Source organism: Pristiophorus japonicus, chromosome 26 (assembly GCF_044704955.1).
Source record: "Pristiophorus japonicus isolate sPriJap1 chromosome 26, sPriJap1.hap1, whole genome shotgun sequence".
Taxonomy (NCBI): domain Eukaryota; kingdom Metazoa; phylum Chordata; class Chondrichthyes; family Pristiophoridae; genus Pristiophorus; species Pristiophorus japonicus.
This window is the reverse complement of record NC_092002.1, coordinates 9542954-9563037: the sequence shown is the minus strand read 5'-3', so window position 1 is coordinate 9563037 and position 20084 is coordinate 9542954. Positions and strand designations below refer to the sequence as shown.

General features: G+C 51.9%; 1 protein-coding gene and 1 pseudogene across 1 annotated transcript in view; one reads left to right on the top strand and one right to left on the bottom strand.

Annotated features, from left to right (window-relative positions):
- egln2 (egl-9 family hypoxia-inducible factor 2) overlaps positions 1 to 20084 on the top strand; it is a 28559-nt gene that overhangs the window by 1569 nt on the left and 6906 nt on the right. The window contains exons 2-3 of the mRNA XM_070867538.1: positions 14283 to 14402; positions 15224 to 15360. Coding sequence (XP_070723639.1) covers positions 14283 to 14402; positions 15224 to 15360 — 257 coding nt within the window. The remainder of the gene's footprint in view (positions 1 to 14282; positions 14403 to 15223; positions 15361 to 20084) is intronic.
- LOC139239276 (U2 spliceosomal RNA) lies at positions 18721 to 18921 on the bottom strand (annotated as a pseudogene).

Below are 20084 nucleotides of genomic sequence, written 5' to 3'. Positions count from 1 at the left end.
CCCTCCCCCCCACTTCCCCCTCCACCCCAGGCGCCCTCACTCCCATCAAACCCGCTACCCCCTCACTCCTTCCCCCTCCCCTCTCTCCTTCCCCCCCCCTCCCCGCTCTCCTTCCCCCTCCCCTCTCTCCTCCCCTTCCCCTCTCTCCTTCCCCCCCCTTCCCTCCCTCCTCTCTCTCCTTCCCCCCTCCCCTCTCTCCTTCCCCCCCCTCCCCTCTCTCCTTCCCCCCCTCCCCCCTCTCCTTCCCCCCTCCCCTCTCTCCTTCCCCCCCTCCCCTCTCTCCTTCCCCCCTCCCCTCTCTCCTTCCCCCCCTCCCCTCTCTCCTTCCCCCCCCTCCCCTCTCTCCTTTCCCCCCTCCCCTCTCTCCTTTCCCCCCTCCCCTCTCTCCCTTCCCCCTCCCTCTCTGCTTCTCCCCCTCCCCTCTCTCCTTTCCCCCCTCCCCTCTCTCCTTTCCCCCCCTCCCCTCTCTCCTTTCCCCCCCTCCCTCTCTCCTTTCCCCCCTCCCTCTCTCCTTTCCCCCCTCCCCTCTCTCCTTTCCCCCCCTCCCCTCTCTCCTTTCCCCCCCTCCCCTCTCTCCTTTCCCCCTCCCCTCTCTCCTTCCCCCCCCTCCCCTCGCTCCTTTCCCCCCTCCCCTCGCTCCTTTCCCCCCTCCCCTCGCTCCTTTCTCCCCCCTCCCCTCTCTCCTTCCCCCGTCCCCTCTCTCCTTCCCCCCGTCCCCTCTCTCCTTTCCCCCCCCTCCCCTCTCTCCTTCCCCCCCCTCCCCTCTCTCCTTTCCCCCATCCCCTCTCTCCTTTCCCCCTCCCTCTCTCCTTTCCCCCCTCCCCTCTCTCCTTTCCCCCCTCCCCTCTCTCCTTTCCCCCCTCCCCTCTCTCCTTTCCCCCCTCCCCTCTCTCCTTTCCCCCTCCCCTCTCTCCTTTCCCCCTCCCCTCTCTCCTTTCCCCCCTCCCCTCTTTCCTTTCCCCCCTCCCCCCTCCCCATTCCCCCCTCCCCCCTCCCCATTCCACCCTCCCCATTCCACCCTCCCCATTCCACCCTCCCCATTCCACCCTCCCCATTCCACCCTCCCCATTCCACCCTCCCCATTCCCACCTCCCATTCCCCCCTCCCATTCCCCCCTCCCCATTCCCCCCTCCCCATTCCCCCCTCCCCATTCCCCCTCCCCATTCCCCCCTCCCCATTCCCCCCTCCCCATTCCCCCCTCCCCATTCCCCCTCCCCATTCCCCCCCTCCCCATTCCCCCCCTCCCATTCCCCCCTCCCCCCTCCCCATCCCCCCTCCCCATTCCCCCCTCCCCCATTCCCCCCTCCCCCATTCCCCCTCCCCATTCCCCTCCCCCATTCCCCCTCCCCATTCCCCCCTCCCCATTCCCCCTCCCCATTCCTTCCCCCCTCCCCATTCCCCCTCCCCATTCCCCCCTCCCCATTCCCCCCCTCCCCTTCCTCCTCTCCCCTTTCCCCCCTCTCCTTTCCCCCCTCACCTCTCTCCTTCTCCCCCCCCCCCTCACCCTCTCTCTCCCTCCCCTCCCCCCTTCCTCCTCTCCTCTTCTAAATCCCCGTGAGTTGGGTTCTGTGCCTGTGTCAATATTTGTGTTGGGGTGACTATGTGTGTGTGTGTACATTATTGAGCCTGTCTCATTTGCCGTTGCTTGTGGGTAATTCAATCTGTGTTAAGCTCAAAATTCGTAGCAATAGGCACATAGTGAGGTCAATTAGAGGGTAAGGTTTTTTTAACCTTGTGAGATTGGCGGCTGCCTATAAATCGGCAGCTGCTCCTTGAGGTCAGAAGGAAAAATACCAGAAGGAAGTAACGGACTGTCCCTTCCCTTTCTTAATCCATTCCTAATATTTGGATTGGTGTCACGCAGATCTTGCTGCCACCTTCCCCAACTAATCTACGTATCTATCCGGGGTCATCATTACCACAACGGTGTTGCAGATAAATGCACGCTGCCCCGCGCGATACTGACGGGTCCCAGCTCGCGGCCCGGCCTGTTACGGAGCGAGTTTATCGCGGCGAGTGCTCTGATTGACTCTCGGCATCTCTCGCTAAGGACCATCCAGCGACTCCCGGCCGAAATTGTCCCCTTGAACGTCAGCTGAGAGCCGGTTCAGGTTTGCCTGTGACGCCCTCCTTGGTGGAATAGTCCCGCCTCTCCCGCCCCAAACACTCGGTGTCCAGGTTGAGACATGGAAGAATAGCAAGGTACAGCAGCAAGCGAGGAGATTCTAAATGCAGGTTCCGTCGTTCCTTTTAAAACATGTTTCTATGTTTTAAAAGGAATGACGGAACCTGCATTTATATAGCGCCTTTCATGACTGCTGCTTGTCCCAAAGCGCTTTGCAGCCAATGAAGTACTTTTTAAAGTGCAGTGACTGTCGTAATGGAGCCAGTTTGCACACAGCAAGCTCCTACAAACAACAATGAGATCAGTGACCAGATCATCTGTTTTTATTTTCTTCGAAATAGTGGCCGCGGGATCTTTACCGTCCACCCGAGGGGGCAGACGGGGCCCTCGGTTTAACGTCCCATCTGAAAGGCGGCCCCTCCGACAGTGCGGCTCTCCCTCAGCACTGCGGCGAGAGTAAATGCAATTGGGAGGGGAGGCGAGGGGGGGCTGTTTTGCTGCCTCCCTGTTGCATCATGAAATTCCGGAGCAGTGGATCACCTGAACAGAGGGGGCAGTGGTTCCAGTCCACTGCCCCTCACCTCCTTTTAAGGATTTATGGTTTGGGCACCGTTCCAATTTGACACAAGAGGAAAGAATGTGCAATGCGGACTGATTCGATCTCTGTAAAGGTCGACAAACAAACTCGATCCCTCATCGCCCACGAGAAGGAGGCAGTGAGCCGCCTTCTTGAACCGCTGCAGTCCTGTGAGGGGAACATTTTTTTCTCCTACAGTTTGACTTATGAGGAAAGGTTGCGGAGGTTGGGCCTCTACTCATTGGAATTCAGAAGAATGAGAGGTGAACTTATCGAAACGTATAAGATTATGAGGGGGCTTGACAAGTTGGATGCAGAGAGGATGTTTCCACTGATGGGGGAGACTAGAACTAGAGGGAACGATCTTAGAATAAGGGGCCGCCCATTTAAAACAGGGATGAGGAGGAATTTCTTCTCTCGGAGGGTTGTAAATCTGTGGAATTCGCTGCCTCAGAGAGCTGTGGAAGCCGGGACATTGAATAAATTTAAGACAGAGATAGACAGTTTCTTAACCGATAAGGGATGCGGGGAGGGAAGTGGAGCTGAGTCCATGATCAGATCAGCCATGATCGTATTAAATGGCCTACTCCTGCTCCTATTTCTTATGAGTGTCTCGCTGGGCCATTTCAGAGGGGCAGTTAAGAGTCAACCACAGTGGGTCTGGAGTCACGTGTAGGCCCAGACCGGGTAAGGGCGGCAGATTTCCTTCCCGAAAGGGGCATTAAAGTGAACCAGATGGCTTTTTTTTCCGACAAGCAGCTGTTTAAATTCCCCCCAGCTGCTGTGGTGGGATTTGAACTCTGGTCCCCTGGTCATTAGTCCAGGCCTCTGGATCATTGGTCCAGTGACGTAACCACTGTGCCCAAGAGGGTGAGGGGCATGCAGGGTTACGGACAAAAAGCAGGGATGGTGCAACTGTGCACATCCGCTCTTTCAACGAGCCAGCACGGTTGTGATGGGCCGAATGGCCTCCTCCTCAGCTGTAAGCTTGTATTATTCCATGAAAATGCTGGAGACACACTCAGCAGGTCAGGCAGCATCTGTGGAGAGAGAAACGGAGTTAACGTTTCAGGTCGATGACCCTTCGTCTCCACACATACTGTATTTCCTGCATTTTTCTGTTTCAAGATTCTTATCCTTGTTTTCAAATCCTTTCATGGTCTCGCTGCACCCTATTCTCTAGAGAATATAGGCCTAGTCTCTGTATCTATCTCTGTCTCGATCTCTGCCTCCCTATCCCTATAACCTCCTCCAGCCTCACAACCCCCCCCCCCCCCCGAGATGTCTGCGCTCCCCTAATTCTGCCCTCTTGAACATCCCTGATTTTAATCGTGCCACCATTGAACATAAGAACATAAGAAATAGGAGCAGGAGTCGGCCACACGGCCCCTCGAGCCTGTTCCGTCATTTAATACGATCATGGCTGATCCGATCATGGACTCAGCTCCACTTCCCCGCCCGCTCCCCATAACCCCTTTATTCCCTTGTCGCTCTTGGTGGCCGTGCCTTCAGGTGCCTGGGCCTCAAAGCTCTGGAATTCGATCCCTAAACCTCTCCGCCTCTCTCTCTCTCTCTCTCTCTCTCTCCTCCTTTTTAAGACGCTCCCTAAAACCTACCAAGCATTTGGTCGCCTGCCCTTATGCGGCTCGGTGTCAAATTCATTTGATCACACTCCTGCGGAGTGTTCTACGAGGCGAAAGGCGCTATATGAATGCAAGTTGTTTGTTGGTTCCATACTCCTGTCTTGGCCGGATTTGACCGCAGGGTCCCAGAGGTGAAAGGTCAAGCGTGGCGCCCACTGCATCACCCAGTTTCCCCCCCGGTGCGATTTATTTTCCCAATTGCGTGCGACGTAAACTCAGTGACCCTGCCGGAAGGTGAGAAACGGCTGGGGCTGCGATTGTGTTTCTCTGGCTGTGCTTCCCACATTGTGGAACAGCGCTGTGCTGTGAGCCTTTCCCTCCTCCCCCTTTCTAATCCCTGACGGTTGTGTCTGGCATCGTAAAGTCCGCGCTGCTCACAATGGGAGGAAACGGCTGCTTTGTATGTTTTGCTGGTTCCACCACTGATCCTCCAGGGGGGGGGAGGGGGATTCTCCCTGTCCCAGCTCATCCGCTGCTGAAGCCCTCACCCATGCCATTGTCACCTCCAGACTTGACACTTCCCACGCACTCCTGGCTGGCCTCCCACATTCTACCCTACGCAAACTTGAGCTCGTCCAAAACTCAGCTGCCCCCGTGTCCTAACCTGCGACGAGTCCCGCTCACCCATCACCCCCTGTGCTCGCTGACCTACATTGGCTTCCTGTTGAGCACCGCCTCGATTTCAAAATTATCATCCTTCTTTTCAAAGCCCTCGCCCCTCCCTATCTCTGTAATCTCCTCTGGCCCCCCGCCCCCCCCCCCCCCCCCCCCAAAATGTCTGCGCTCCTTCAATTCTGCCCTCTTGAGCATCCCTGATTATAATCGCTCCACCATCGGTGGCCGTGCCTTCTGTGTCCTGGGCCCCAAGCTCTGGAACTCCCTCCCTGAACCTCTCCGCCTCTCTACCTCTCTTTCCTCCTTCAAGACGCTCCTTAAAACCTCCCTCTTTCACCAAGCAACTGCGTTAATTTCTACTTGCGTGGCTCGGTGTCAAATTTTTGTCTCATAGCACTCCTGCGAAGCGCCTTGGGACGTTGCACTACGTTAAAGGCGCTATATAAATCTAAGTTGTTGTTGTTGTGAGGATGATGATTGAGGCCTACTGAATTCACTCTGTAAGCGGCTACTTAGCTACATTCCTATCTGGGTTGAGTCGGTTTATCTCTCCTATCCTGAAGGTGCCAATTCTCGCTGGCGAACTTGCCATATCGCGCGCAGCAAGCTCCCACAAACAGCAACGTGATAATGACCAAGATAATCAGTTTTTTAAAATTTAGTGGTTTTGATTGAGGGGTACATTTTGGCTTGGCCATCTTGGGGAGAACTCCCCTCTGCTCTTCCCGAGAGGGAGGTGGAAGCGGATTCAATCGTTGCCTTCAAAGGGAATTGGATGAATACTTGAAAGAGGAAAAAATTGCAGGAATATGGGGAAAGAGCGGGGGCGTGGGACTAACTGGGCTGCTCTTCGACAAAGCCGCCGCAGACTCGATGGGCCGAATGGCCTCCTCCTGTGTTCTACTATTCCATAATTCTATGAAAAAGCGGCCGTGGAATCTTTTGCGTCCACCTGAGAGAGCAGACGGGGCCTCGGTTTAACGTCTCATCCGAAAGACGGCACCTCCGACAGTGCGGCGCTCCCTCAGCACTGCACTGGGAGTGTCAGCCTGGATCTGTGTGCTCAAGTCTCTGGAGTGGGGCTTCAAAGAAAAAGAAAGGATTGCATTTATATAGCGCCTTCCACAACCACCGGGCGTCTTGAAGCGCTTTACGGCCGATGAAGTACTTTTGGAATGTAGTCACTGTTGTAATGTGGGCAACGCGGCACACAGCAAGCTCCCACACACAGCAACGTGATAATGACCCAGCCAATCTGTTTTTTTTAATGATGTTTATTGAGGGGTAAATATTGGCCCCAGGACACCAGGGAGAACTCCCTTGCTCTTCTTCAAAATAGTGGCCGTGGGATCTTTTACGTCCACCCAAGAGAGCAGACGGGGCCTCGGTTTAACGTGTCATCTGAAAGTCGGCACCTCCGACAGTGCGGCACTCCCTCGGCACTGCACTGGGAGTGTCGGACTAGATTTCTTTGTGCTCGGACGTGGTGTTAGACCGAGGTCCCGCTCCAGTCAAAAGATCCCCAGGCACTTTTGCGGAAGAGTCCGGAAACTCTCCGCGCCCCGGCTATAACAATCCTCCCCCAGCCAACACCACCAATAAGCAGGCTGGGCAGGAATTTCTCACCCAGGGCCGACTGACTATTGGATGCTGCTGTGGCCAAAATGGCCGCCCCCGACGTTTGGCCACTTGGCGACGGTCGGGTCAGAGTGCGTGGAATCAGTCGAAACACTGCGAGTGCATTGATAAGCTGCGGTACATCAAAGCAAGTCATTGTTTCCTTCGCGATCTCTGCCCACCGAGCAGTTTGGGTGAGTCAGCAAGGCTGTGCTATTTACAGAAAGGCTGAATCACAGCGAGGGAAGAGTAGGCCTCACTTTGGCTTGAATAGTGTTTTTGCCCTTATCTTCCCCCCCCCCCCCCTCCACACCACCCTCCCAGCTAGTGGGGGGGGGGGTGGTCTCTAACCTCACTTCAACTCCTTCCAGTTTGTAGTTATTTATTTGTTCCTGGGAGCTGCTCGGCAGGAGCAGAGCATAGAAAGGCTCCCGGTTGCCACGGTAACTGCGCACAGTGTGTGTGTGTGTGGGGAATGAATCTAATGCAACGTGTTTTCCTGTGGCACTGACCGCTGTGGTGTACCAAGGAAAACGAGGATCCCTGGGTAATTTGTTGGCGGATTGGCCATTTTTTTCTGTTGAAATGATGACCCATTGACCTTGTAGAGAGATACGGGATACTAAGAACACGATTAGACTTCGGGACAAGGGACGTGGGTATGAACTGATTAAAGGCAAGTTCAGGGCTTGCAGATTGATCAGTATCTGGAATGGACTATGACTCGGGCAGTGCCATGCCAGGAGAAAGTCATGATGCAACGATCGTAGACATTTAATGGATGAGTGAGCAAATGGCCTCTCTCATTCACGCTTGTCCTCGTTGAATTATTCAGCTGTTTGCTTCCTCTTAATAGGACACTCGAACACATTAAAAAAATCTTAATTTTTAATGATGCCCTCATTGGGATTGTAGGTGATGGAATCATTTAATCCTGTCATTATTTCAATCTAAACAACGAATAGGAGCAGGAGTAAGCTTGTTCCACCAATCAATGAGGTCATGGCTGATCTTTTACCTCAACTCCACCTTCCTGCACTAATCCCATGTCTCTTGATTCCCTTAGTATCCAAAAATCTATCGATCTCCGTCTTGAATATACTCAATGACTGAGCCTCCACAGCCCTCTGGGGTCGAGATGACTGAAGAGATTTCTCTGTCTAAAGTACATGGGTGGGTCGCATCTCTGAATGTAGCTATCTCTCAGTCATCATAAGAACATAAGAATTAGGAACAGGAGTAGGCCATCTAGCCCCTCGAGCCTGCTCCGCCATTCAATAAGATCATGGCTGATCTGGCCGTGGACTCAGCTCCACTTACCCGCCCTCTCCCCGTAACCCTTAATTCCCTTATTGGTTAAAAATCTATCTATCTGTGACTTGAATACATTCAATGAGCTAGCCTCAACTGCTTCCTTGGGCAGAGAATTCCACAGATTCACAACCCTCTGGGAGAAGAAATTCCTTCTCAACTCGCTTTTAAATTGGCTCCCCGGTATTTTGAGGCTGTGCCCCCTAGTTCTAGTCTCCCCGACCAGTGGAAACAACCTCTCTGCCTCTATCTTGTCTATCCCTTTCATTATTTTAAATGTTTCTATAAGATCACCCCTCATCCTTCTGAACTCCAACGAGTAAAGACCCAGTCTACTCAATCTATCATCATAAGGTAAGCCCCTCATCTCCGGAATCAGCCTCGTGAATCGTCTCTGTACCCCCTCCAAAGCCAGTATATCCTTCCTTAAGTAAGGTGACCAAAACTGCATGCAGTACTCCAGGTGCGGCCTCACCAATACCCTGTACAGTTGCAGCAGGACCTCCCTCCTTTTGTACTCCATCCTTCTCGCAATGAAGGCCAACATTCCATTCGCCTTCCTGATTACCTGCTGCACCTGCAAACTAACTTTTTGGGATTCATGCACAAGGACCCCCAGGTCCCTCTGCACCACAGCATGTTATAATTTCTCTCCATTCAAATAATATTCCCTTTTACTGTTTTTTTTCCCTAAGGTGGATGACCTCACACTTTCCGACATTGTATTCCATCTGCCAAACCTTAGCCCATTCACTTAACCTATCTAAATCTTTTTGCAGCCTCTGTGTCCTCTACACAACCCGCTTTCCCACTAATCTTTGTGTCATCTGCAAATTTTGTTACACTACACTCTGTCCCCTCTTCCAGGTCATCTATGTATATTGTAAACAGTTGTGGTCCCAGCACAGATCCCTGTGGCACACCACTAACCACCGACTTCCAACCCGAAAAGGACCCATTTATCCCTCTGCTTTCTGTTCGCCAGCCAATTCTCTATCCATGCTAATACATTTCCTCTGACTCCGCGTACCTCTATCTTCTGCAGTAACCTTTTGTGTGGCACCTTATTGAATGTCTTTTGGAAATCTAAATACACCACATCCATCGGTACACCTCTATCCACCATGCTCGTTATATCCTCAAAGAATTCCAGTAAATTAGTTAAACATGATTTTCCCTTCATGAATCCATGCTGCGTCTGCTTGATTGCACTATTCCTATAGTGTCCCACTATTTCTTCCTTAATGATAGTTTCAAGCATTTTCCCCACGACAGATGTTAAACTAACCGGTCTATAGTTACCTGCCTTTTGTCTGCCCCCTTTCTTTTTTAAAATAGAGGCGTTACATTAGCTGCTTTCCAATCCGCTGGTACCTCCCCAGAGTCCAGAGAATTTTGGTAGATTATAACGAATGCATCTGCTATAACTTCCGCCATTTCTTTTAATACCCTGGGATGCATTTCATCAGGACCAGGGGACTTGTCTACCTTAAGTCCCATTAGCCTGTCCAGCACTACCCCCCTCGTGATAGTGATTGTCTCAAGGTCCTCCCTTCCCACATTCCTATGACCAGCAATTTTTGGCATGGTTTTTGTGTCTTCCACTGTGAAGACCGAAGCAAAATAATTGTTTAAAGTCTCAGCCATTTCCACATTTCCCATTATTAAATCCCCCTTCTCATCTTCTAAGGGACCAACATTTACTTTAGTCACTCTTTTCTGTTTTATATATCTGTAAAAGCTTTTACTATCTGTTTTTATGTTTTGCGCAAGTTTACCTTCGTAATCTATCTTTCCTTTCTTTATTGCTTTTTTAGTCATTCTTTGCTGTTGTTTAAAATTTTCCCAATCTTCTAGTTTCCCACTAACCTTGGCCACCTTATACGCATTGGTCTTTGATTTGATACTCTCCTTTATTTCCTTGGTTATCCACGGCTGGTTATCCCTTCTCTTACCACCCTTCTTTTTCACTGGAATATATTTTTGTTGCGCACTATGAAAGACTCCTTAAAAGTCCTCCACTGTTCCTCAATTGTGCCACCGTTTGGTCTGTGTTTCCAGTCTACTTTAGCCAATTCTGCCCTCATCCCACTGTAGTCCCCTTTGTTTAATCATAGTACGCTCGTTTCTGACACAACTTCCTCACCCTCAATCTGTATTACAAATTCAACCATACTGTGATCACTCATTCCGAGAGGATCTTTTACTAGGAGATCGTTTACTATTCCTGTCTCATTACACAGGACCAGATCTAAGATGGCTTGCTCCCTTGTAGGTTCTGTAACATACTGTTCTAAGAAACAATCCCGTATGCATTCTATGAATTCCTCTTCCAGGCTACCCCGTGCGATTTGAGTTGACCAATCGATATGTAGGTTAAAATTCCCCATGACTACTGCCGTTCCTTTTTCACATGCCTCCATTATTCCCTTGATTATTGCCCGCCCACCGTGAAGTTATTATTTGGGGGCCTATAAACTACGGCCTATCATCATAGGCCGTCCCTCGAACGAGGATGACTTGCTTCCACACCAAAAGGAGATGAGTTCGCAGATGTTTCAACGAAGGACCCGATGTTCCAGTCCTGAGCACCAGGGGTGGAAGATGCCTGTGGGTGGATTTTTTTAACGTGGGGTGACCGTTGCACACCAGCCACCACACGGGCTTGACAGAGCTAGGTCTTGGTCCAGTGGCAAGGGTTAACCAGGACGACTGGAAACCAGCTCTGCTCGCAGTGTGGGCTGGGCCTGTGCTGCCCCTGGGCCCTCGCCTCTTCTGGGCCCTGTACCCTCGTTTGCCGCACCTCCACCACAATCTCTCACCGCTCCTCCGCCACGATCTCTCGCCGCTCCTCCGCCACGATCTCTCACCGCTCCTCCGCCACAATCTCTCGCCACTCCTCCGCCACAATCTCTCACCGCTCCTCCACCACGATCTCTCACCGCTCCTCCGCCACGATCTCTCACCGCTCCTCCGCCACGATCTCTCGCCACTCCTCCGCCACGATCTCTCGCCGCTCCTCCGCCACGATCTCTCGCCGCTCCTCCGCCACGATCTCTCACCGCTCCTCCGCCACGATCTCTCACCGCTCCTCCGCCACGATCTCTCGCCGCTCCTCCGCCACGATCTCTCACCGCTCCTCCGCCACGATCTCTCACCGCTCCTCCGCCACGATCTCTCGCCACTCCTCCGCCACGATCTCTCGCAATACACAATACATTCCATGACTATTGAAACATCCATAGTAGCAAATTCTATTGTTTTATTTTTCTCGGCACGAAAGTTAGAAGCTTAAGTATCGGGTTCACCTTAGAATCAGTAACCCCCCTCGCCAACAGTTGAACACACGCACACACACGAATGAGAAACCTTGAAACCTTCCTGAGGAAATCTGCATTGGCGCTGTTGGTCTTGAGAGGCTGTTGCGTAGGAGTTTAAAGCCTAGCGCCGTTTACTTTTTGTGCTCCCTCAAGTATGGGTCCTCGATCCTTGCCGTCGAGTGATTGGGGGCCCTGCGGCAATGCCTGACAAACTCGACCTCCCGAGCACCCGGCTAGACCCCGCGAGCCGGTGGCGAGGTCCGAAACACCAAAAATATATATATTTTTTTTTCTGCTGCTCTGCGAATCTTGCAAGCGATCGTTCTCGTGCGTCGTTGCCCTTGTAGAGTAGTCCAGCCATTGACTGTCAGCCGTGGCTCAGTGGGCAGCACACTTGCCTCTGTGTCAGAAGGTCGTGGGTTCAAGTCCCACTCCAGAGACTCGAGCGGCAAAATCTAGGCTGACGATCCCAGTGCAGTGCCGAGGGAGCGCCGCACTGCCGGAGGTGCCGTCTCTCAGATGAGACGTTAAACCGAGGCCCCGTCTGCTCTCTCGGGTGGATGTAAAAGATCCCATGGCACTATTTCGAAGAGGAGCAGGGGGAGTTACCCTCGGTGTCCTGGGGCCAATATTTCTCGTTCAATCAACATTGTTAAAAAACAGATGATCTGGTCATTATCACATTGCTGTTTGTGGGAGCTTGCTGTGCGCAAATTAGCTGCCGAGTTTCTTACATTACCAAACTTCAAAAAGTACTTCATTGGCTGCAAAGCACTTTGGGACGTCCTGAGGCCATGAAAGGCGCTATATAAATGCAAGTGTTTTTTATTTATGTCGCACCCCATCCCAAAGTGCGGGTACGTGTGACTATTCCCCAGTTACTGCGCAGAACGTTGGCACGTTATAAGAAACTATTTTCTTTTGGATGACTTTACACATGGGCTATTTAACCTTGAAGGGCAGCGACTCAAACTCGGAGTACGTATTTATTTTTAATTATTCACAGGATGTGGGCGTCGCTGGCAAAGCCGGCATTTATTGCCCATCCCTAGTTGCCCCTTGAGAAGGTGGTGGTGAGCCGCCGCCTTCTTGAACCGCTGCAGTCCCGTGTGGGCAGTTTTCCATAGCCGTGTTGCTAACAACCTTGCTCAGACCATTTCAGAGCACATTGCTGTGGGTCTGGAGTCACGTATAGGCCAGACCGGGTAAGGGCGGCAGATTTCCTTCCCTAAAACACATTAGTGAACCAGATGGGTCTTTACGAGAATCCAGACGTTTCATGGTCACTGATACTAGTTTTTTTTTTAAATTCTAAATTTATTTAATTCACTGAATTCAAATTCCCCAGCTGCCGTGGTGGGATTTGAACTCGTGTCTCGGGATCATTAGTCCAGGCCTCTGGATTACTACTCCAGTTACGTAACCACAATGCTACTGTACCCGAAGTAAATCTGGAACCATACTTCAAACTAATGACAGTGGGACAAGGAGAACAGGTTCAAATTCACGTAAGGCCGATATAGCACTTCACAAAGAAAGAACAAACCTGCATTTATATAGTGCCTTTTGCTTCCTCAGGACATCCCAAAATACATCACTGTCAATGAAATGCGATCATGGTTGTTTTGTAGGCAAACACTGCAGCCAGTTTGCCCACAGCAAGGACCCACAAACAGTAAATGAGACGATTATCCAGTTAATCTGTTTGTGATGTTGGTCGAGGGATAAATATTAACCAGGACCCCGGGGGTAACTCCCCTGCTCTTCTTCAAATAGTGCCATGGGATCTTTTAAGTCCACCTGAGAGGGCAGACAGGGCCTCAGTTTAACATCTCATCCAAAAGACAGCACCTGAGACAGTGCTGCGCTGTCAACCTAGATATTTGTGCTCAAGTCCCTGGAGTGGGACTTGAACCCACAACCTTCTGACTCAGAGACGAGGGTGCTGCCCACTGAGCCACAGCTGACAAAGAGTGACTGATACATGGAATAGACATCCAACTAGCATGCTGGAATTTAAAAACCCCGGAATCATTTTGAAGTAACAGTAGAATATCGTAAGAGAGGGAAGTGTAAGATCTGTCTGGACAGGTGAGCGATGATAGACAAGACTGGAATCGTGGAATTTGTTCTATATAAACTGTACAGAGTCACTGTTTATTCAGGGTAAGGGTCACTCACTGTGTAACTGTACAGAGTCACTGTTTATTCAGGGTAAGGGTCACTGTTTATTCAGGGTAAGGGTCACTCACTGTGTAACTGTACAGAGTCACTGTTTATTCAGGGTAAGGGTCATTAACTGTACAGAGTCACTGTTTATTCAGGGTAAGGGTCACTCACTGTGTAACTGTACAGAGTCGCTGTTTATTCAGGGCAAGGGTCACTGTTTATTCAGGGTAAGGGTTACTCACTGTAACTGTACAGAGTCGCTGTTTATTCAGGGCAAGGGTCACTGTTTATTCAGGGTAAGGGTTACTCACTGTGTAACTGTACAGAGTCACTGTTTATTCAGGGCAAGGGTCACTGTTTATTCAGGGTAAGGGTCACTCACTGTAACTGTACAGAGTCGCTGTTTATTCAGGGTAAGGGTCACTCACTGTAACTGTACAGAGTCACTGTTTATTCAGGGTAAGGGTCACTCACTGTGTAACTGTACAGAGTCACTGTTTATTCAGGGTAAGGGTCACTCACTGTAACTGTACAGGGTCACTGTTTATTCAGGGTAAGGGTCACTCACTGTGTAAGTGTACAGAGTCACTGTTTATTCAGGATAAGGGTCACTCACTGTGTAACTGTAGAGAGTCGCTGTTTATTCAGCAGGGTAAGGGTCACTCGCTGTGTAACTGAAAAATTCCCAGCTCCTCCATTCCGTTCCGGTGTTAAGTGACATTTCCTCTGCTGAATGCAGTTTTATTCAGCAGGGTAAGGCATGTAGCAAATACGGAGTGAAGCTCCCTCCTCCCTGCTCAAACAACCAGCCTGAGCGACGGCCTGTGCTGACGGACCCCTTCGATTGTTGTGGATGCTGATGGTCTCGCGAGTAACCCCCGATGGTAACTGTTCTCTTTCCGCAGGCAATGGTGGCGTGCTACCCCGGGCACGGAACTGGGTATGTCCGACATATCGACAATCCAAATGGTGATGGGCGCTGTGTCACGTGTATTTATTATCTAAACAGGGACTGGGATATCAATGTAAGTACTGCTGGATTTAAAAAAACAATTATTTTATTCGTTCCTGGGATGTGGGTGTTGCTGGCAAGACCAGCATTTATTGCCCGTCCCTAATTGCCCCTCGAGAAGGTGGTGGTGAGCCGCCTTCTTGAACCGCTGCAGTCCCGTGAGGTGAAGGTGCTCCCACAGTGCTGTTAGGGAGGGAGTTCCAGGATTGTGACCCAGCGACGATGAAGGAACGGCCGATATATTTCCCAGTCGGGATGGTGTGTGACTGGGAGGGGAACGTGGAGGTGGTGGTGTTCCCATGCGCCTGCTGCCCTGGTCCTTCTGTGCGGCAAGCCAATCCCACATCTTTCCCCACCTGTGACCGACACTGTAATTCCTGTAGTGGACTGTTCAGTCGCCGAAGGACTCATTTTTAGAGTGGAAGCAAGGCTTCCTCGATTTCGAGGGACTGCCTACGATGATGATGAGGGGGTAGAGGTCGCGGGTTTGGGAGGTGCTGCAGAAGAAGCCTTGGCGAGTTGCTGCAGTGCATCTTGTAGATGGTGCACACTGAACTATTTCGAAGAAGAGCAGAGGGAGTTCTCCCCGGTGTCCTGGGGCCAATATTTATCCCTCAGTCAACATCACAAAAACAGATGATCTGGTCATTATCACATTGCTGTGTGTGGGAGCTTGCTGTGCGCAAATCGGCTGCCGCGTTTCCCACATTACAACAGTGACTATACTCCAGAAGTACTTCATTGGCTGTAAGGCGCTTTGAGACGCCCGGTGGTTGTGAAAGGCGCTATATAAATGCAAGTCTTTACTTCACCCCCTCGGTTTGGTCTCCCCAGGTCCACGGTGGCTTGCTGCAGATATACCCGGAAAATCGTTCAGAGGTCGCCAACATTGAACCTTTGTTCGACAGGTTATTAATCTTCTGGTCCGATCGAAGGAATCCTCATGAAGTGAAACCTGCCTATGCCACTAGGTAACCAGGTGCGGGGGGGGGGAAACGTGCTTACGCTCTTGGCGGGCTGGGAGAGACGGCTCAAGGGATGTGGGGTGGTGTGACGGGCAGCGAGCAGAAGCTGGTGTACAATGTTAGCGTTGACGGTTGGATTTCAATAGGTGCAATGGTGGCTGTGTCATTTTAACACGAACTCTGTAACCCCCAACTCCCCCCCCCCCCCCGCCCCCCCACTCTCCTAATTCATCAAAACTTACGTATCTGGAGAGAGCATTCTGAGTTCCATAACACTGGGTAACAATATTGGTGGGTACAGGTCTGTCACTGTATAACACTGGGGTACAGTACTGGTGGGTACAGGTCTGTCACTGTATAACCCTGGGGTACAGTACTGGTGGGTACAGGTCTGTCACTGTATAACACTGGGGTACAGTACTGGTGGGTACAGGTCTGTCACTGTATAACACTGGGGTACAGTACTGGTAGTTACAGGTCTGTCACTGTATAACACTGGGGTACAGTACTGGTGGGTACAGGTCTGTCACTGTATAACACTGGGGTACAGTACTGGTGGGTACAGGTCTGTCACTGTATAACCCTGGGGTACAGTACTGGTGGGTACAGGTCTATCACTGTATAACACTGGGGTACAGTACTGGTGGGTACAAGTCTGTCACTGTATAACACTGGGGTACAGGACTGGTGGGTACAGGTCTGTCACTGTATAACCCTGGGGTACAGGACTGGTGGGTACAGATCTGTCACTGTATAACCCTGGGGCACAGTACTGGTGGGTACAGGTCTGTCACTGTATAACCCTGGGGTACAGGACTGGTGGGTACAGGTCTGTCACTGTATAACCCTGGGGTACAGGACTGGTGGGTACAGGTCTGTCACTGTATAACCCTGGGGTACAGTACTGGTGGGTACAGGTCTGTCACTGTATAACCCTGGGGTACAGTACTGGTGGGTACAGGTCTGTCACTGTATAACACTGGGGTACAGTACTGGTGGGTACAGGTCTGTCACTGTATAACACTGGGGTACAGTACTGGTGGTTACAGGTCTGTCACTGTATAACCCTGGGGTACAGTACTGGTGGGTACAGGTCTGTCACTGTATAACACTGGGGTACAGTACTGGTGGGTACAGGTCTGTCACTATAACATTAGGGTACAGTACTGGTGGGTACAGATCTGATACTATAACACTGGGGTACAGTACTGGTGGGTACAGGTCTGTCACTGTATAACCCTGGGGTACAGGACTGGTGGGTACAGATCTGTCACTGTGTAACCCTGGGGTACAGTACAGGTGGGTACAGGTCTGTCACTGTATAACCCTGGGGTACAGTACTGGTGGGTACAGGTCTGTCACTGTATAACCCTGGGGTACAGTACTGGTGGGTACAGGTCTGTCACTGTATAACCCTGGGGTACAGGACTGATGGGTACAGGTCTGTCACTGTATAACACTGGGGTACAGTACTGGTGGGTACAGGTCTGTCACTGTATAACACTGGGGTACAGTACTGGTGGGTACAAGTCTGTCACTGTATAACACTGGGGTACAGGACTGGTGGGTACAGGTCTGTCACTGTATAACCCTGGGGTACAGGACTGGTGGGTACAGATCTGTCACTGTATAACCCTGGGGCACAGTACTGGTGGGTACAGGTCTGTCACTGTATAACCCTGGGGTACAGGACTGGTGGGTACAGCTCTGTCACTGTATAACCCTGGGGTACAGGACTGGTGGGTACAGGTCTGTCACTGTATAACCCTGGGGTACAGGACTGATGGGTACAGGTCTGTCACTGTATAACACTGGGGTACAGTACTGGTGGGTACAGGTCTGTCACTGTATAACACTGGGGTGCAGTACAGATGGGTACAGGTCTGTCACTGTATAACACTGGGGTACAGTACTGGTGGGTACAGGTCTGTCACTGTATAACACTGGGGTACAGGACTGGTGGGTACAGGTCTGTCACTGTATAACACTGGGGTACAGTACTGGTGGGTACAGATCTGTCACTGTATAACACTGGGGTGCAGTACTGGTGGGTACAGGTCTGTCACTGTATAACACTGGGGTGCAGTACTGGTGGGTACAGGTCTGTCACTGTATAACACTGGGGTACAGTACTGGTGGGTACAGGTCTGTCACTATAACATTAGGGTACAGTACTGGTGGGTACAGATCTGATACTATAACACTGGGGTACAGTACTGGTGGGTACAGGTCTGTCACTGTATAACACTGGGGTACAGTACTGGTGGGTACAGGTCTGTCACTGTATAACACTGGGGTACAGTACTGGTGGGTACAGGTCTGTCACTGTATAACACTGGGGTACAGTACCGGTGGGTACAGGTCTATAACACTAGGGTAAAGTATTGATGGGTAAAATATCCCAGGACACTATTCAAAGAAGAGCATGGAAGTTCTCCCTTGTGTCCTGGCCAATATTTATCAGACTATCTGGTCCTTTGCACATTACTGTTTGTGGGAGCTTGCTGTGCATAAATTGGCTGCCGTGTTTCCTACATTACAACAGTGACTACACTTCAAAATTACTTTATTGGGTGTAGAGCGCTTTGGGACATCCTGAGGTTGTGAAAGGCACTATATAAATGCAAGAGCTTTCTTTCCTTTTTCGTTCTTTCCTCATTCTAAAGTGAGCGCTTTCAAATGAAGCGGTTCGTTAATACAAAATGGCTGTACACGTACCACACAAGGAGGATGCCTTCGGTGGGATGCTGTATCTCGGTGACTACACTGAATGTCCGGGACCCTCACACAGTAATGAGGTTGGGGGAGCAAGTGTCACTATTTCTGCTGCCTCTCCATCACTGGGTTCTTTGCTGCCCTGATGGCTCCCTGGGGTAATATTCACACTGTATGGCGCTGCTGCGTCGCCGCTCTGTGCTGCTGCTCTGGGATACCATAATTGGCCTCAGCCCCTACACCAGAGACAGATTAAAAGAAAGTCAGACAGGGTACCCAATCCTGATGTCAATCGAGTGACTCGTGCTTTAATGTGTGTGCGTGCGAGCGTAAAATCAGGCTTGCCTGTGATGTCCGTACTCCCATCGCTTTTCCCCCACACCCACGGTTGAATAGCCGAGCGATTGGCTGTTTGTGTGAGGTAACCCAGGGTGACATGGTTGCTGATTTTTAAAATTTATTCGTTTCTGGGACGTGTGGGCGTCGCTGGCAAGGCCGGCATTTATTTTTTAATTTTTTAAAAAAAATTTTTATTATTTTAAATTTTTCGTAGCCAATCTTTCCAATTCTTTGTCAGATCACAAACGCCAGAGGTCACCTTGCACACATCAAGGATCACCCTGCGCTAATGCTCTTAGCCAAAAGGCCTAGAGCCCAAGCACCGTTCCTGGAAGTACTGCAATACCAGGTTCGTGCCATGGAGGTGGATGGGTCAAGCCCCCCACACACCACCTATTTCCAAAAAGCATAGGAGAACCACCTTCCTGATCCAGAGAGAACCACGTTGGGGTCATGGTTACTCCCCTGTCAGGTCAGTTACGCATGATCTTAGCCAAAAGTCCAAGAAGCGAGGCCGGCATTTATTGCCCATCCCTAATTGCCCCTTGAGAAGGTGGTGGTGAGCCGCCTTCTTGAACCGCTGCAGTCCGTGTGGTGAAGGTGCTCCCACAGTGCTGTTAGGGAGGGAGTTCCAGGATTGTGGCCCAGCGACGATGAAGGAACGGCCGATATATTTCCAAGTCAGGATGGTGTATGACTGGGAGGGGAACGTGGAGGTGGTGGTGTTCCCATGCGCCTGCTGCCCTTGTCCTTCTAGGCGGTAGAGGTCGCGGGTTTGGGAGGTGCTGCTGAAGAATCTTACAGTGCAGAAGGAGGGCCATTCGGCCCATCGTGCCGGCTCTTTGAAAGAGCGATCCAGTTCGTCCCACTCCTGCGCTGAAGGAACCATATCTCAGCGCCCTCGAGAGCGGGAAAAGGGAGAAATACTTTCTCCCCTCCCCCTTTCTCCTCTCCCCCTCTCTCCCCTCCCCCTCTCTCCCCTCCCCCTCTCTCCCCTCCCCCTCTCTCCCCTCCCCCTCTCTCCCCTCCCCTCTCTCCCCTCCCCCTCTCTCCCCTGATCCCTCTCCACTCCCTCCCTCCCTATCCCCTCCCCCCCTCCCTCTCCCCCTCCCCCCCCCCCTTCCCTATCCCCCCCCCTCCCTCCCTATCCCCTCCCCTCTCCCTATCTCCTCACTCCCTTCCCCTCACCTTCCCCCCCCCCCTCCCCTCCCCCTCCCTCCCCTCCCCATCCCCTCCCTCCTCCCTTCCCTTCCCCTCTCCTCCTCCTCTCCCCTCCCTGTCCCTATCCACTCCTCCTCCCTATCTCCTTCCCTCCTCCCTCCCTATCCCCTCCCCTCCCCTCCCCTCCCCCTCCTCCCCCTCCTCCCTCCCCCTCCTCCTCCCCCCCCATCCCCTCCCCTCCTCCCTCCGTCCCCATCCCCCCCTCCTCCTCTCCCCCTGCCTATCCCCTCCCTCCTCCCCTCCTCCCCTCCCCTCTCCCTCCCCCCTCCTCCCTCCCTATCTCCTCCCTCCCTATCCCTCCCTCCTCCCTCCCTATCCCTCCCTCCCTCCCTATCCCCTCCCCTCCCTATCCCCTCCCCTCCCTATCCCCCTCCCCTCCTCCTCCCCTCCCCTCCTCCCCCCTATCCCCTCCCCTCCTCCCTCCCTATCCCCTCCCCTCCCCCCTCCTCCCTCCC